Here is a 19,107-nt window from a genome sequence, read left to right on the forward strand (position 1 = left end):
GCTTCTAGAGAAGGAGAAACAGGGTTGTGGGTGCTACTGTTTATTTTTCTCATCAAACATTGTAGAATTTAATGACTCATTAAATATGTGTGTATAGCTTTATTTTTTAATCAAAAACTAAAATAAAAACATATTTTTGTTTTGTTTTAAAGCAAAAATATATTCTTCGTGCAATCCACTCACTCCTCTAGTCCGGATACTCTAAATGTAATCCTTGGAATAGACCAGATCATCAGAAAGCTTTGTGTCTGGGACTGCGTTTTAGCCACTTGTAGAGGTACCTTTAGTGAACTGTACAAAATTCTTTTGCTATGCACTTATATCAAGAGACAGCTAAATAAAAACCCCACGAAACTATTATCATATTTACATATTAGAGAAGTAAAGGATGTTTCACTTCATAGTGTCCTCTCTATGGAAACACAGAAGAAATTTCTTGCAGGCCTCAATACTTAAATAATAACTATTCCTATCTTGAACAAGTTTTTCTTTTTACCTTTTTCCTAAAATACAGACACTGTAATTCATGCACATGGTTTTTTCATTTCCTATTTCTGATGGTTGCCAGAAAGCTCAGAGCAAAAGTAGTGGCCCATCTTTCTAACAGAATATTGTGACATCTCCTTGGGACACTAAACTTACTCCTGCTTTAATCTTTTTCTCTCCTATCCTTATTGTCCCTTCCTTCCCAGTTTCTTGTAATACATTATCTTGAAAAACTGTTCACATCTTTATATGCTACCTCAAGTCATTTTCAGAATAAAGTGAGTATAGGTAAACAAATACAGGGACCTATAAACAAATACAGGGACCTGTAGAGATTTGCTCTCCATCCTTTACATAGGAATTGTCTAAGTGCTTCATCTGATTAAGGGAAAGTCCTAAGGAAGTCTGGACAGGTATGAAAACTCCAGAATGTTTTCAGAGTTGTTTGTTATACCCTCGTGGAATTCCCTGGGCTAATGACCTGCCTCAGATTTTATTTGGAAAACTTCCCCTTGACCAAGTAAAGAGAAGAACCAAAGTGACCTAAGTCCCTTTTAGACCTAAATCATCTCTGGGGTGGTCCTGAGGGAAAGGGTGTGTAGTGTAGGCAGAGGTGATAACTGCTGGCCTAGGCTGAATGTTTAAACTGATAGCGAATGAAATAAGATATCTCCCATATTTATCGTACATGCAGCCACTGATTCAGAGACTAGAAACTTCAAAGACCATTGAGACAGACTGAAAACAAGATATGTGGAAGAGAAGAGTTGATGGACAGTCAACAATACAATGAGAAAGTACGCTGAAGGGCCTCAGCAGACTGCAGCAGACCAGTATTCAGTATCACCGAGTCAGACTGTCAGGCCTTCACGTGCTTTATAACCCCGCCTAGGCTTTATGACTCGTTCATGGCAGATGTAAAAGCCTCAGTCTCAAAAGTTCCCATAACTCCCCTACATGACAGTTTTACAAAATGGAGAAAATAGTGTTCTCAGTAACAACTACAAATATAATGACTACCAACTGTTGATTATCGACCATACAATTAATTACCCCAATGCTAAAAACCATGGGAAATACAAACAAGTACAAGACATGACACTTACTTACCAGGAGTTTGCAATCTAATTGGGGAAAGAAAAAATAAGTGTACAGAAATTAAACACACATAGATACATACGCACACACACACCAAGACAATATGGGACAAAGGAAAAGAAAAGCACTAGGGACGTACAAACAGAAGGTGACAGACAATCAAATGATCTGGAAATGCAACCAGAGGATTTGAGCTCTGGGGTGACCTTTAAAGACCAGGAAACATTTGCCCAAAAAAGGAAAATTGGGAAGGCATTTTGGTTGAGAGAATGGTAATGTAAGTAAGTAGGAAGTACTAGATATGACTATTGCATAATAAGTAGATCAGTATGGCTGGAATGAAGAGTATGAGCAGGGGACAGTAAAAGGGAAGCCTGGAAAGAAGGCAAGGACAAATTATAGGGTCTTAGCTGCCAGACTAAGAGGTCTGAATCAGCTTAGGAACTATTCTAGAGATAGCACAACGTTTAAATGTTTTTGAGTAGTGTGGTAATAAGAAAGTAGAGTTTCAGAAAGATTTATTCAGCAATGATATATACAATGTACTGGAGAGGTGACAAACTGGGAGCAGCAAAATTACAACAGTTTAAGGGTAAGGTGTTAAGAACTTATCCTACCTAAGATGTTGATGATGGAAAAAAAAAGAGATATTTGAGGCACATTATGAATAAAGAAATGATAGAACTTGATGCTTAAATGAAATAAAATCATAGCCTTAGGGAACAGATGAACACTACTATGAATTAGACAAAAATGGAAATAAAAAAATCCTGGTTTGGCTTATAAATATCCAGCAAACAAAAATGTGAAATGGGGGTCGACAGACAGAAAGTTTAGTCCCTAGTATTTACACTAGATAAGAATAGTAAAGCAATTCACTGAATGAAACATAGTTAACTCAGAATCTATCCTAACAGCTTCCAGGAAACAGATTTTGACTTAGAAGATAATCAACACCTGGGTGTTATAAAATACAGCTTTGAGATATATACTGTCCTGATGAAAATCTTTTACATTTGCATTCTGAAAGCAATGACAAAAGGTTAAGCTCCTAGGACAAAGTCAGATGAACTCAAACTATTTTAAAAATATAAACAAATATGCATAAATTGTATTGATGTCAAAACTATAGCTGAAAAGGGGGGCTTTGTTAGATTACAAGAGGGAAAAGATTGTCTGTTGGATATTAGCGTAATATGAATGAACACATTACGTACAAAGAAAAAGAAAAATTTGCACAACACTTTACAGTTAGAGGAAATGATCTTTTCACTAGGGCTAATCTTAAAAACTAGAATTTTTTTTTTTTTTTGGTGAGGAAGATTGGCCTTGATCTAACATCTGTTGCCAATCTTCCTCTTTTTGCTTGAGAAAGATTGTCCCTGAGCTAATATCTGTGCCAATCTTCCTCTATTTTATATATGGGACGCTACCACAGCATGGCTTGATGAGCAGTGTGTAGGTCCATGCCTGGGATCTGAACTCGCAAACCCTGGGCCGCTGAAGCAGAGCATGCAAACCTAACCACTATGCCACCGGGCTGGCCCCAAAACTAGAATTTTCATATTCTGGGCATGGGTCACTTTTAAAAGTGGAAAATTCAGCCTTTTCAAGCTCAGTTTATTTCCTATTTGGCCTAAGTACATAGCCTCGACAGAGTTAAGAGACTGTCATTAAAGTGAAGATAGTAATGTCACAAAGTAGAATCCCCTGGCAACCTATCTTGGCTCATATAGTTCCAGTTTTTGCCTCTGAATCTTGATGACCTGAAAGTTTTCAGAAAAAAAGACCTTGATTAAACTACTGGATCCTACTAAAGGCAGCAAAATTTTAGCATTAGAGATCCTCCTTATCTTTCTCTCAGATTGAAAACAAGTTGGGTGGGAAGGGGGTGAACGGTTCAGTGTGCAAATAAAACTTTACTAAATAGTCATTTAAATTTATTTAAATTAACCCTTTTTACATTTAACTTTTTTTTTGACAAATTAGGGTTAAATTATACATAAGTATGAGACAAGCTGAGTCCTCTCTACCCTTAATTCTACCAGAGGATCTGTTGCTAAACTGTCACTGTAAGAAGGCACTGAGTGATCCCTCTACTTTTGTTCAATTAAACTATGACAAATTCTGGAAACATTTATGTGTGTGTGTATAAAATATATAAAATAGCTTTTCATCTCTTGGTCCTTTTACAACCAGTGGAGAGTTTTGTGCAAAGGAAATTTGTAATTTTTTCAAAATGGTACTGGCAGATTTAAAGTAATTTAAATAATGCTTCTGTGTTTTTCTAAAACCAAACAGAACCTGTGGGATGTATAATACTGTCCCGGAGTGCCCAGAGAATACGTATAAGAATTTGTTTCTCCTTTTCTATAGAAGTGAAAATCAATTTAAAGGAAGGTTCAAAAACTCTCAAATGAAGATCAGAAAGAAAGAATTAGACACTCACTAGTCGGTCTCTGTCATTTTGGAGTGATGACATAGCTTTTTTTAAACTCTGTACTTCAGCTGGGCTGGTTGCAGGCTGGGCTGCAGACCTCTGCTTCCCTTCCTCTGATTTGCGGAATTTCCCCAGTTCATTCAGCAGGTGATCTCTCTCATTCTGTAGACTGGCCATAGCCTTGGAAAAGGACTGCACTTGGTTGTAAGAGTCTTCTAGTTGTGAGGACAAGTGAAGCAGTTGCTCATCTTTGGACAGAAGCTGTTGGTTAAGTTTCTCAAGGTGAGGTGAGCTGTTATCCTCAGTGGAGTTTACTGGAAATGCAGCTTTAGAAACAAGAACATCTCTCTCTCTGCTTAAGAGGCCCTGTTGTTCTCTCAGCTGTGCCAACTCCTTCAGACTGGTATCATATTTCCTTTTCAGTTCATCAAGCTCCTCATTAGCATGATCTCTACTATTTTGTAGGGAACTCATAGACCTTCCAAAAGATTGGATTTGTGCTGTGAGATCTTTATTTTCTTTGGTGACCATGAGTAACTTCTGTTCCATCTCCACCAGATCTCTTGCTAGCTCCGCCACCCTCTCTTCTGCTGTTTCAGTTTCATTTCGCATTATCCCTGCATCATGATGAAGATGCTTTAACTCTTTCTTCAGTTTATCTTCAATTTCACCCACCTTCTTGGCAGCTTCCTTCTGAACATAAACCAATTCCTCTTCCAGTTCTGTAATTCTCTTCTGAGAGGAGGAAAGGGTAGTATTTAACCTCTGTACCTCTTCTTCTTTTACTTTTAATTGGGCCTGAAATATTCCTACAGTACTTTCTTCTTGCAAGGCTGTCAATTGTTTCCTTAGTTGAGATATAGATACTTCCAAGCTCTCAATCTCTTTAGATAAACCTTGTTTCTCTTCCTGTAGGACAATGGAGGACCTCTGCAGATCCTCCTTTGCTGCCTCAGCCTCCTTCAGCTTTTCTTCTAATTTAGCATATTCACTTTTTAGCTCCTTATTCTGCTGAAGCTGAGCTTCGAGGAGTTGCTTTTGCTGATGGTCCTTTCTTGATATCACTTGGTTCAGGTCTTCTCTATATTGGATCAGTTCTGCATCTAGCTTGGCATTCTCAGAATTGAGATCATCCATATGACTCCTCAAGCACCGAATTTCTTCTTTAAGCTTATTATTCTCGGCAGCAGCGTCTTGGATGAGTTGGTCTTTTTCCAAGATTACAGAGAGATGTCGCTCTTCTAGCTGTTGGTAGTCACCGACTATGCGGTCACGGTCATCCTGGAGAGAAGACATGGATTTAACAAAGGAGTTCAACTGAGCCTTCTGCTGCATGTTTTCCTTTTTGATGGTTTTCAGTGTTTCCATAAGCTGATTGGTTTTGTCAACAGCTTTTTTGTTCTCCTCTTCTAAGACAATATTCTCCTCTTCCTCCTGGGACAGCAGATTTTCCAATTCTTTAATTTGTTTATCATGTTGCTGATGCAGTTCAGCAACAGCTACTTGGATTGCCTGTTCTTTGGCAGAAACCAGGCTTATAATCTTCTGCTCTTTCATGTTTATTTCTTCATGCAGCCTACTGGTCAGTTGTCTGGAGGCCTGAAGATCAGTCTCTAGCTGTTCATAACTGAACTTCTGGTTTTGGATATCAGCCTCTTGCTGCTTTATGATCCCTTCCAAATTTTCTTTATTTTCCTTACATTTTTCTAAAGAGTTATTCAAATCAATTGACTGGTCTCTGAGAATCTTCAATTCTGATTCCAACTTAGCCAATTCATTCTGAGAATTGTGGTAAAGATGTCGAGTCTCTTCTAGCTGGGACAAAAGTTCTTTGTTTTCCCCCTGGAGAGTATCACAGATCTTCTGCTGAAGCTGGACCTCTGTCTGGGCCTTGGACTCCCAAATCTGCTTGTCATGTTCAAGCCTAGAAAAAAAAGAGAGGTCATTAATTACAGATTTCAAGGAAAAAGTACTTGATGCCTAAGGAACATATACATACATATCTGAGCACAAAACATGTACTCAGATCTACAAAAGAATCAATATTCATAATCGAAGGTGTTTATCTTTTTAATGAAGAGATATTAGTTCTATGGAATGCTCTGTATTAAAGGTATATTGCACCTAAGCACTCATCTATTTAAACCATAAACTCCAAAGTATGTTGCTTATTTTAATGACATGGCTTTGGACACTCTAAAAAGTAATACTTTCCCTTATTTTGCTTTACTTTGCTCCAGACAAGTTAATGTCTGGCCCCTTAAAGGAATAATCTTGGTATGAGAGACAATGAGGAAACCTGTCTCAGAGCAGAAGGATTCTATTAAAAGTAGAGGAGTACAAAGTGTGGGGGACATTGTTAGTTCTTGAGCTTGAAAAGTGATAAAAAAGTGGAGTTTGAGGAAAATAACTCTAAAAGGCATATGCAGTATGAATTCATGTGGAATGTGGAGAAGAGAAAAAGAGGAGATCATTTAGGAGGCAAGGGCAATAATTTGGGAGTGCTACAGTAAAAAACCAGACAAGGGTAGTGGAAATGAAAATGAAAAGAGAGGGAGAAATCTAAGAGATCTCTCAATAGAAAGACAGGAAGAGAAGCAGTTGTGAATTTTTCATGTTAATACAAGTTATTGCAGAAAGTCATTTGCTAAAAAAAAAAGAGAGAGAGAGTCAGAAGCAAGAGAGAATATATCTTCCAGGGGAATTTAAGCCAAAATTAGTTCCATAATATTAAAGGGAATAGAAATAGTTTAAATAGAGACTTTCTTTGCCTTCAATTGCCTTTGGAAGAGCAAAAAAATTTATTATTCATTTACCTAGAAATGTTGATCTTCAATTCCTCCATATGGATGGACATCTGCTTAAGTTGATCCTTTAGAACACTGCAATTCTCCTCTTTGAGTCTAATTTCTTCTTCTTTGGTTTGAATAGCATCACTGAACTTCCTCTCCCATTTCTTGGCTTCATCTATCACCCTGTCCCGATCATCCTGGAGGGAAGACATGCTCTTAGTGAAAGCCGCAAGCTGGGCCACAGTACTATCCAAGTGCTCCTGAAGTTGCTTAACTTCTTTGTCTTTCTTGTTCAAAGTCATCTGAATCTCTCCAAATGTCTCTTCTAAGTGGACTTTTTCTCTACGCAAAGCATCCAGCTTCTCTTGCATATTCTTCTTCTCTTTCAGGTGTTTCTCTTCTACCTGCTCCAGTCTTCGCTCAAGATCTTCATCCTTTTGTTTCATTTGGCTTTTAACTGATTCTTTATTTGACTGAAGTTCCTTCTTCAACTTGAGATTGTCTGCTAGAACCCTTGCTGCTTCACTTTGAGTGTCATCTAGCAGTACTTTGAAGCTAGCTAATTCTGTTTCTGCCTTCTGGCGGTTTTCATTGGCTTGAGCCAAATTTTCTTTGGTTATTTCCAAATCTTTTTGGGACTCAGTCTGAACAAATTCTAGGGCCTTAACAGTTCTCTCCAGGGCACTAATTTTCTCTTGGTACCTGATGCAGTCCTTCTGCAGCTGCTTTACTTCCTGTTGTTTTTCTTTTAACAGCTCCTGAAGTTCCTTTGCATGGCTCTTATTGCCAGGTCCTTTCTGAGCACCTTGTATTTTCTCCATATATTCCTTTCGTATTTCTGATTCCACCTTAGTTTTCTCCTTGACTAACTGCTGCTTTTCTTCTTCCAATTCACTCACACACTTTTTAAGGTTCTGCATTTCAGACTCTAGCAGCTCATTTTTCATTTGGGCATCTGTAACATCCTGATAATAATTCCCAATGCTTCCATTAAGTTCTGCCAATTGATTCATAAGCCTCTCTTCCAAATCATCTTTCTCTTCTTCTGCTGTCTCCTTTAGCTTGGTAACTCTGGCAAGTTCTTCTTGGATTTGCTGATTTAAAAGGTTAATTTTGGTTACTTCTTCCTGAAGCATTTTTAGTTCACTATCTTTTGCTGACATCTGATTCAGCAAAGCATTTCTCTCATTTTCTAAAGTCTGGCCAAATTCTTTTTCTTTCTGCTTCTCCTCCTCTAATTCAGCAATTCTTTCTTTGAGCTGATCAATCTGCAGCAGATAGTTATTAATTTCATCATGTGAGCTGAAATTCTCAGTTATATCAGGCTTGGCACTGTTCTCTGATAGAATGGATTCTGAATATTCAGGCTTTGTGCTCATGCTCGGAGAGTCTTGCTCATTAGCTTCACCTGGGACAGTCTGTGTGGCCTCTTCAACGACATTCATTTGGTTATCGTGTTTCTCAGTGGCCTCTAGGCTAGCTTGTTTGGATACATTACCTTCTATCTGATGCTTTAAACCTTGAACCTCTTCACTTAGGGAGTCCTTTTCAGCCATTAAAGCCTCAAACTCCTTAGAAAGGGTTTTATACTCTGTTTTGACCCTTTCTAGTTCCTCCTTCATGTTGGAATTGGAACTTCTTTCTTCCATACAATCTTTAGATATACCTCCTGCAGGAGGTACTTCTGCTCTAAGCCGGTCATTCTCTTCTTCTAACTCTAGGATTTTCTGCTGTTTTGATTTAGCAAACTTTCTCATCTTTTCTTTCATTTCTTCCATTTCCTGTTCAGCTTCCTGCAACTGCTTTTCTGTCTCTTTCTTGTTTGCTTCTACACTCCTTAACTTGCCATATAGTTCTTGCTTCTCTTGTCTCACGGCTTCCACCACATGCTGAATCCTCTCTGCCTCATTACTAACATTCTCATAGGACTGCAGAAGAATTTCATATTCTTTTTGTAACTCTTTGTGTTTCTCTTGCCACTCAGTGCTTTCTGCAATCTTAGAACATTTCAAAGATTCAATTTCCTTCACTAAGTTTTCCTTGTCTTTAGTAAGACCCTCCAGAGCTAATTTCAGACTTTCACAAGAGCCATTGAGACTCTGATTTTCCATTAATGATCTGTCCATTTCTGCAATGAGTTTGTCTCTTTCTTCCTGAAGAAGAGCTAACTTTCCTAAGAATGTATCTTTTTCTTTATTTTGAGCAGAAACTTGGCTTTCCACATCTGCCAGAGACTTAGTGAGATGTTCAATGGTATCTCTGGCCAAAGACAACTCCTCTTGGAGACCTTTGTTTTCTTTTAGTGCTTCTTTTCGGGAAATAAGGGCAGCTTGCAGCTTCCTCTGTATTTGTTGCTTTGCTTTACTTTCTTCTCCAGTCTCTTCTGGTTTTTGCTTCATTTCACAAAGTTCCACCTGTAACTGCTTTATCTTCTCATCATGTTCTTTGGCTTGCATTTCCAGCTGTGTACGCAAAGCCTTAATTAAATCCTCTTGTTCTATTATCTCTGTCTGCACTTTAGTAAGGGCTTTTTCTTTCTCGCTAAGCTGTCCAGAAAGGTATCCAACTTCTTCTTCCTTTTTGCTTAAGATTTTTTGCAGTTCATCTAGTTCAGGCTGTAATTTTCTTAAATGTTCTAGTCCAGCAATTTCTAGTTGACTGCTTTCCAGTTTCTCCCTCAGGCTCTCTGTGTGGGCTTCAGCTTCCTGGGATGCTGCCTTCAGACTTTGGATTTCTAAACCCTGTTTATTTATCTGCTCTTGTAACTGAAATATCTCTTCTGATTTTTTGCTAAGCTCACTTGTTGTAGAACTAACCTTCAATTCTAATTCTTCTTTCTCAGCCTCTATTTCTTTCAGGTGGGTCTTAGTCTGAGCAACAGAAGTACTGCCCTGCAGAGCACTTGCATCTTCAGGATGAGAAGGCCAGTCTGGGCACAAGTCAGACCCCGAAGCAGGTTGAGCAGGTTGCTGCTCTGTAGCTTTGAATAAAGTTTCTTCTAAACCTTGAGTGGGAGAGCTCGGTTCCTGCTGGTCAGTGCTTGGGAGTTTTCTGTCTATAGACTCCCTTACTTGAAACTGGAGTCGCCTTAGCTGGTCTCCAATGTTCTCGTTTTCCTTGCTTTGCTCATCGAACTGTTCTTGCAAGCGATTATAATCATCTTTCTGTTGCTTCAGCTCTTCCTTAAGATGTCTTTCTTTCTCCTGTGCCTTTTTTAGAATCACCTTGCGAGAGGTTAATGCTTCCTGTAGCTTCTTTTGAAGTTGCTCCTTTTCTTTTTCGAGGTCCAATATCTTTTCTTCCAGTTCTGGTTTCCAGTGTTCTCCACCGCCTGCACCAGGTGGACTGATCACTTCTGTTTCTTTTACAGGTGCTGCTGAGTCTCCATCACCTGCATCCTTATTACCTGTGGTTAACTTTCGGATAATTGTTTGGTTTTCGATGATTTCTGCTTGGAGCAAATCTATTTGGTTTGTCTTCTCGTGCAGGTTCTGATGCATTTGTTTGACCACAGCCTGTAACTGTTCTTCGGCTGCTGCCTTTTCTTCCAAATCCTTCCTTACGTGCTCTAGTTCCATTTCTTTCTCAGATATTGTCTGTTTTAAAGAAATTTCTATTTCTTGGCATTTAGAAGTCATACATTTTTCTGAGTCCTCTTTGCTTTCCTTATCTTCCTCCATCTCCCCCCTCTCACTCTCATTGAGCGGGATCTCTTTTCTAGATTCATCTTTCACTTTGGCCAATTCCTCTTCCAATCTACTGACTCTCTGTAGAAGTTCCTTCCTGTTAATAAGAGCTGCCTGGAGCTTTCTCTTTCTCTGCTCACTTTCTTTCTTTACAAGGTCTAATTCATGCTGAAGTTCTTCTTTACTTATTAGCCTGGCTGGGCTCAACTCATCATAATTCTGCTTAAGGCCAGAAACAACTTCTTGATCTTCTTCCACTTGCTCTTTTTTTGCTTCCTCAGCTCTGGATAATAAATTCAGCTGTTCTTTGAGAGTCTTAATTTCAACTCCAAGTGAAAACTTCTCTTCATTGAGCTGAACCATTTTCTCAGACATACTAAAGCTGATTTCTGTCACTTGCTGATCCTTCTCCTCAATGGTTTGTTGGAGGGTTTCCACATCTCTCTTTTTCTCTAGTAAGAGTTGATCCATTTTTGCTATTTCAAGTTCCTTCTGTGAAAGAGCCTGTGAAAGTTCTTCCATCTTATTTGCGATATCCCTCACATGTTCTGCTCCCTCAAGCACTTCACTTTCCTTCTTCTGCAGCTGGCTTTGCAGACTTTTTATCCGTGTATTCTGCTCAGAAAACTGAAGCTGCACATCATCCAGTTCATTCTGTAGAACTTCAATTTTCACATCTTTAGATTTGGCTTCTATGCTGAGACTGTGGATCTGTTCAGTAAGCAAGTTGTGATGAGCAGTTTGACTTTCATAGTCAAGTCTTCTTTGCCTTTCTGCTTCTGCAAGGTTCACTTCCAGTTGTTGTACCTGAGCCCTCAGTTCTGTTACTACACTAAATTCCTTCACCTGAGAAAGAAGCTGGTCTCTTTCTTCAGACAAAGCAGTGAATGCACTGTTGGTGTTTTCTGCATTTTTCTCTAACTCTTCAATCAATTGGGTTAAGTTGCTTATTTCCTTAGCTTTGTCATCTAAATTTTTCTCATAAGTTTCTTCTGCTTTATGAAAGCTTATCTCAAGCTCCAAAATTTGACTTTTTAGTCTTTCCAATTCATCCTGGTGACTCTCACAAATATCTGGTACAGCAGAAGGCAGGTTATCAACATCACCCTGCTTTGCTGATTTCAATTCCATTCCAGTGTCATTCAGAGATATTTCCTCAGATGTTCTTTGTGGATGTTCAGTGCTCATCTGCTCTTCTTTTTCAATTGTTGGAAGACTGCCCTCTTCATTTGGCACTGGGGGAAAATGCTGCCCTGTATCTTCAGGCAATACTGTCATTCTAACTGGAGATACTCCTTCATTCTCTATCTGCTTCATTTCTTTCTGGTCAAGCACCTCAGCGTCCCCCTCTGCCCTTTTACCCTGGAGCTGCAACTTAAGAAATGCAATCTCCTCTTGAGCTTCTTTCATTTCCAGCAATAAAACTGATAGTTCTTTATGTTTCTGAGAAAATGTGTTCTCTAGCACATCTTGTCCACTTTCCTCGGCAGAAGAGCTGCTCTTGTTGAGCCTGGTAATATCAACTCTGCTGATCTATTTAAAAAAAAAAGAAAGAAAGAAAATGTTTTTTAAGAAACAGCCTAACTGAAAACTGTATTTTTTCCATTTCCCAAAACCTGAAATTTTACAGTCCAAACCTTCCTACCATAAAACTGCTAAATACTTTTAAAATCAGTTTTTATTTTCTCAAATTGGACCTCTAAGGGCTCTCTGTCAATCCTGCACTGAGGTCAAGACAAATTCATAAGACCTAAGGAAACATGGAACTCATTTTCTAGACATTCCTTACTTGGAAACTTTTTTCTTAAGATTAAAACTTCTACTTGTTTCTCCTAAGAACTGCTTCAAAATAAAAAGAGGAGCAGGAAATGACTAAACTTTTGTTTCACCCCATGCCAAGGAGGAAGGTATGGGATTCCTTTTCCTAAACTATCAATTGAAATGAGAAACATTTGATAAGATAGCCATTAACGATAAGTAGATTATCAAACAAGTAGATTGAGAATAATTACCAGGATGAAATCATCAAAAAGGAGTTCTGCTAGGGCTTGGGTATGAAATTATGGACATGTTTGACAAAATAATTACCAAGTTGTTATTACAAAGCTTACTGTGTTAGACTGCTCAATCCATAAAACTTCTTCCTCTAGTTGTTTTCTTGGGAAATGAAATCAGTGAATCTTATAGTAAATTTAACTAGTGTCTTATTAAATGAGTTTGGGGACAGTGTAAACAATAAAATCTCCGCCTTTGCCAACAGCACCTTTTTTTTTCCCCAGAAAAAAATTTCAACTTGATAGGAGGAAAAAAACCCATAGGATTGTCAAATAACGTAGTGGCCAAGAGGACAAGCTCTGAGCTTGCCTACCTGCGCTCACATCTTAGCTCTGTCATTACTAGCAGAAGCTGGCACAGAGTAAGTAGTCAATGAATATTAGCTATTATCTTGGTATCATTCTCAGCCACTAAGAAAAAAATATTCATTATACTAGAATTTATTATTTTAAGAAAAGTTATCTCATTTTTCATAAGCATTATTTTTAATCATTTACAATTCTTCACTCTCTGCAGTACTCATACTCAAATTTCTATAGACCAAAACTGGACACGGTGTTAGCACAGTGAAAAAGTTCCTTTATAATTTCTTCATGTCACATTCCTATTTATCCATCCCTACTGACATTAACAACCTGATATAGTTCAGGCATCACTTCTGCCAGAAGACTTCAATGTAACTAACTTCTTTCTTATTCTCTCTTATCTAAGTATTCTTATTTCCTTTTTTCTAACTGTCACACCACTTCACTCACTCTCTTCCTTTCCTTAGTCATGCCCTCTGATGCTCCCCACAATATCCACCAAGTTCAACTAACTTTTTGGCTCACGTAGCAAATCAACATCATTCCATAATGAGAGGACAGAGAACCAGAGAACTCTGCTCTTTCCAGGCACTCTCATTACTTTCTGTCCTAATACTTGTCTTCCCCTTTTGGCTGCCCTTACACTTTCTATGAGCCTTCTCTACTCTCTCTTACCCCAAGGGATTATCCTAGTCACCCTGCCTTTTGCAATTCCTGTGTGTTTTATTTTTTCCCTTTCTTTTCCATTGTACCCTGTTTATTTGTTCTCCCTTCTGGTTGTTGTCTTTTTCTTTCTCTTTTTCTTGACAGATTCTCATCTTTCTTATCTGTTCTTTTTTGAGCTAAGTTATCTTATTTTCACTAGACATTACCACCAAGCATCTTAAAACATTAAGCACCCCCTTGGCCAAACAAGATTCATTTTTACTCTGGACTCTTGTAATTTGTCAGTAACCATATAATGCTACAATTTTCAAAATTTAGTCCCCTTTTGACAATGTTGTGAAGATAGCATCAGTGGCCCCAGGAAAAGATATATAAATGTGGTGATTAATTTTATGTGTCACCTTGGCTAGGCCATAGGACCCAAATACTTGGTCAAACGTTATTCCAAATGTTTCTGTGAAGGTATTTTATTGGTTGGATTAACATTTAAATCAGTAGACTTTGAGTAAAGCAGATTACTACCTTCTATAATAGGAGTGGGCCTCATCCAATCAGTTTATGGACTTAACCAAAGACTAATCTCCTTCAAAAAGAGGAAATTCTGCCAGTAGACTGCCTTGGGACTCAAACTGCAACTCTTTCCAGCTCTCCAGACTGCTGGCTTATGCTGCAGGTTTTGGATTTGTCAGCCCCCACAACTGTGTGAGCCAATTCCTTAAAATAAATCTCTCTCTATATATGCACTTCCTATTAGTTCTGTTTCTCTGGAGAACTCTAATACACTAAGTAAGCAGATACTTCTGTTAAGAAGTTACCTTATTCCTTAAGGCCATTTATGATTCTGTCACTGACTTCTTGATTGGAAGAACATAGCTAAATAAACACAATACAACTAATAATAATCTTAACAGAATATTAAGCAACCACACATTTCTTATAGTAATTTTCAGGTTATAAAAAGCATCATTCTCCAAAGATATCCTTTTTAATATAATCCTAAGTGAAACTATGCCGATTGGTGAGGGGGGACTAGAGATTTTTATCTAATCTCTTCATTGACAAACTTCTGAGATGGGCAAAGAAATTGAGATAGATGATAGCCCATGAGAAATGGGTTATCAAATCCCAAATAAGTGGCTAATGTACTTATGTTGATTCAGGACAACTAAAAAAATCAAAATATTCTAAAACAAATGAGAGTAAATGAAAAATAATGACTCTCTTAAATAAATCTCACTTTCTAGGTAATGTAATTCTCTGTCAACATTAGAAAATTGCTGAAATGTTTTTTAGGTTTGAGGCTACCTCCTCTTGATCTACTTCATATTTGGTTATTTTAAGAACACATCACTTACCTCACCGACTTCTCTATCTGCCCCTCCAGTTATATTCTGAGCCTCCAGGAGAGTAATCTGAGAAGACAGTTTTTCTGAAAGTCACAAAATAAATATTCTTAGAAGACATATGTAGAGTATTTGAAAAAACAGAGGCATGATTGTGTGGGAGCCTATTTGAAATGAACGAAATAATCAAGAGGAAAGAAACAGACAAACTAGTTTGGGGGAGATAAAAGGCATATTTTATTAAAATAAAGAAGTTGCAAGAGAAGATGAGATATAAGATAGAATGGTAAGACTTGTGGTTACCAGAGGCAAAGGCTAGAGGCGGGGAGCGGGCAATTGGAGGAAGGCGATAAAAAGGTACAAACTGCGTTATAAGATAAATAAGTATTAGGGATGGAAGGTACAACATGATGACTATAGTTAACTTGGCTGAATGATATCTAGTAAAGCTGTTAAGAGAGTAAACTCTAAGAGTTGTCATCACAAGGAGAAAATTTTTTTTCCTTTATTCTTTTCTTTTTATTGTATCTGTATGAGAAGATGGATGTTAGCTGAACCTATTGTGGTAATCATTTCGCAATATATGTAAATCAAACCATCATGTCTTACACCTTAAACATATACAGCAATGTATGTCAATTATTTCTCAATAACTGTAAAAAAATAACTAAAAACTGTAAAAAAAAATAAAAAAAGAATGTTACTAGGTGATGGTAATTAACCTGAGTGAAGTATAATAAATAGTGGAAGGCTTTGTACGGAGAGTGATGACAGAGCATGTGACAAGAAGGAGCTATTCCTGCGGCATAATTTGGGACTTCTAGGGCAATAAATTTGCCTTAATTTACCCATGACCCTACTGTGTTGATAATATACATCTTGCATTAATATACCACTTATAATGTCTTCAAAGTTCTTTTGCATATGTGCATAAAGACATCAAATTTTAGCACCAGAAGGGAGCTATCCAATCTCCTCAATGATCATATGAAGAAACAAAGAGATGACATGACCTACAGCTAGCGCAGAGAGAGATGGTATCAGAATCTAGTCTTCTGAGTTCTACCCCATGGTCTATTACAATGCATATACCTAAAAAGGGTAGTAGTACCTTGGAGGATAAAAATATTGAGTATTAATATGCCCCCAAGGAGTTTATACTCTTTCTGAGATGCTAAGACAGATATACTAAAGAAAAAAAAAAAAGCATTTTTTTTTTTTTGTAAGGAAGATTAGCCCTGAGCTAACATCCAATGCCAATCCTCCTCTTTTTGCTGAGAAAGATTGGCCCTGGGCTAACATCCATGCCCACCTTCCTCTACTTTATATGGGATGCCGCCACAGCATGGCTTGACAAGCAGTTCTGCGGTGCCCGCCTGGGATCCGAACCTGCGAACCCTGGGCCGCTGAAGCCAAGCACGCGTACTTAACCGCTACACCACCTGGCCGGCCCCAGCATATTTTTTATGCTACATCCAAATGTCTTAGCATGACCTATATGGGCCCTCATGATTTGACCTCACTTATTCTCCAACCTCCTCTTCTTGCGCTGCCCATTTTTTGTTTACTCTACTCCCAAAACACTGGGCTTCTCTCTGTCTACAATCATATTGAGTTTATTCATACCTCAGGGTATTTACACTGCTCTTTTCCCTGCCTGGAATGCAGTTTGCTCTGCCTCCTTGCATGGCTGTCCCCTTTTCATCAGTCAGGTTTCAAGTTCTCGGAGAGGCCCACTTTGACCACTCTAATGCTGCTTTCCTTTTCCCCTAGGCACACTTGCAGTAACCTGTTTTATTTTTATCCTAATACTTATCACTCTCTGACATTTTCTTATTTATATACATGTTTATGGCCTGTCTTCCCCTCTAATATATTCAGAGCAGCATTGTCAGCAACTAGATTAGTGTCTGGCACATACCAAAGGCACCACAGAAATTTGCTGAATGAATGAATGAAAATTCATGAAATAAATGAATTCAAGCCAGTATATAATGTGTTCAGACACTTCACAAGATTATTTGAAGAAGTATAGTGGTAGAAATGAAAGTGCAAAAGGTAAGCTGAGTAGAACATGACCCATAAAGCAAAAGTAACCTATAAGACCAGACATGAAAACTAACACTGAAAACTTTAAAGTCCAGTGATCCCCGCAGGAAAGGCCAAAGAGAATGAAACTCACATAACACCTCTAAACCATAATGAGCTACAAGGCAGTGACAAGTATTGTTTGCACAACTGCAAAATAAGCATCATGGATATGGTCTCAAAGAAGTGCTCTGAGTGGGTTGAATAATGAGCTAAATTTGTGGAGTTCTTTATGTATTAGCAATGGTGGGAATAGTCTAATCAGGGTATATAACCCCCAGTTTAAAGCCAAGTGGAACCATAAAAGGGTTAAGGTGGAAATATTGGCTTTAGAGTTTAAGAAATGGTACTAACTTTACTTGGTGTTCATTCTCACTCTTAGAAGATCAAGCATAGTAGTTAGTTAATCCAGGATAAAATAGATCAGTAAAGCATTGTTAACTACGTGCTACTAAAACCAGAAAGTCCTTCTGAAGCAGGTGATAAATGCAAGGGGGTATGTCTTCATTTTTACTAACTGTTCACACACAGCCCAATACAATAAAATGCTGAGTTTAGTTCAATCCAGCAAAACTTTATTTAGCAGCCACTATTTGCCAGGTACTATACTAGTTCTTGGTAAAGGTTAAAGCAAAGATGAAAAAAAAAATGGCCCCTGCCCTTGAAGAGCTTATACTTTATCTTTAAAGAGTATATAGTATAAAATATAAATATATAAACAGATGATTTTAATACAATGTTAAAAGAATGCTAGGATGTTATAGAAACACAAAAATGCATTTAACTCAACCTTGGGGGATCAGGGTCAACTTCCTAAAAAGATAATGTCCTCGTTGAGGCTTGAAAGATAAGTAAGAAGTAGCCAGGTTAAAGGAAAGGGATGGAGGTTCTAAGCAGTACATAGCATGAGCAATAACCAACATGGTTTTCTACCTTTGAACCTTTATGTACTGATCTCTGTTACCTCATCCCACAAATTTATTACCGGGAATGTCCTTTCTTTCTTAATTTTGCCTATTTAAAAATTCATTATCTTACTAAGGTCCTATTCAAGCCATACTTCCTAGAAGATTCCTTGACCACTCCAAAAAGAATATAATACAGAAATCCTGCAGCATTTATAGCCTATACTTCAAAATGTTATATTTATGTAAACACAGGTATTGTGCTTAAATTGTTTAACGTGTATTAATCCTATCTTCGATAACTACCAGCTCTGCTAAGACCTTTATTATCATAGAATCAGAAAATCTACATGTTATATACGTACAGTGATAAAAGTAGAGGCACTTGTGGGTTAAGAAGACAGAGAATTATGGTTTTCATTTATACGTACCATTCTCAGCTTTCAGCTCCTCCAGCTCTACAGAACTAAGGAGCAAGGCTCCCTTTTCATTCTCTAGTTCTACCACTCTCTTCTGCAAAAAGGCAATATTCTCCTCAGTGACTGCCTAAATTATAGAAAGAAACAAATTAATGATTCTCCAGTGAAAAACTCTCATACTAATGCCCAGATAGCCTCTAGCACTTTGGTCTTCTAAAAGTTCTCCAGCCATGAAAATACTTTAAAAATAGCATCTACTTATCTGCCTTGGTAATCTTTAAAGTAATGCTTTTTATCTGAAGTAGAAAATCTTTCACACAAACTTCTAGTTCACTGGCTTTTGAATTTAAGACTGAAGCCTAGATTACAAAGACAGAAATCCCAAGTCTACTGCACAAGAAAGAACATTTTCAGGTCTACAAACAAATAATATTACAAAATTAGATTAATGCCACCTGGTAATAAGGTCACTCTCTTGAAGGAGACTGAACATGAAGAGAGGCTCCCAAAGAAGATCAGAGGCAAAAGTAATATGTATCCCTTAAAAAAGAAGAAGAGTCATAATTGTTTTTGTTTTTTCCAAGTATAATAAAAATTCTATTGCACTTAATCTATGCATCCCTAATGTTTGGTTTTCCTAATGACACGCAAATATTTAATTTTGCCACATCTTTAGTTTTATGTCTTTTTATATTTTTATATGTTTTTCTTCTCCAAGGGGATTATTCTATATAATTTTTCATAAAATTATACAGAATTTTTGAGCCTTGAGGGTCTTTACATTTCACTCACCCCAAACCTTCGTTTGATGTTTAAAGAAATGG

The 19,107-nt window shown here is 37.7% G+C and overlaps 1 protein-coding gene across 3 annotated transcripts in view; it reads right to left on the minus strand.

Moving 5' to 3' along the window:
- GOLGB1 (golgin B1) overlaps nucleotides 1-19,107 on the minus strand; it is a 74,688-nt gene that overhangs the window by 19,103 nt on the left and 36,478 nt on the right. For all 3 annotated transcript variants that reach the window (XM_058555878.1, XM_058555875.1, XM_058555877.1), the window contains 4 exons: nucleotides 18,296-18,410; nucleotides 14,884-14,957; nucleotides 6,841-12,035; nucleotides 4,034-5,948 (listed from right to left, as the gene is read on the minus strand). In XM_058555878.1, coding sequence (XP_058411861.1) covers nucleotides 4,034-5,948; nucleotides 6,841-12,035; nucleotides 14,884-14,957; nucleotides 18,296-18,410 — 7,299 coding nt within the window. The remainder of the gene's footprint in view (nucleotides 1-4,033; nucleotides 5,949-6,840; nucleotides 12,036-14,883; nucleotides 14,958-18,295; nucleotides 18,411-19,107) is intronic.

The sequence above is a fragment of the Diceros bicornis genome, chromosome 15, assembly GCF_020826845.1.
Source record: "Diceros bicornis minor isolate mBicDic1 chromosome 15, mDicBic1.mat.cur, whole genome shotgun sequence".
NCBI classification, from domain to species: Eukaryota; Metazoa; Chordata; class Mammalia; order Perissodactyla; family Rhinocerotidae; genus Diceros; species Diceros bicornis.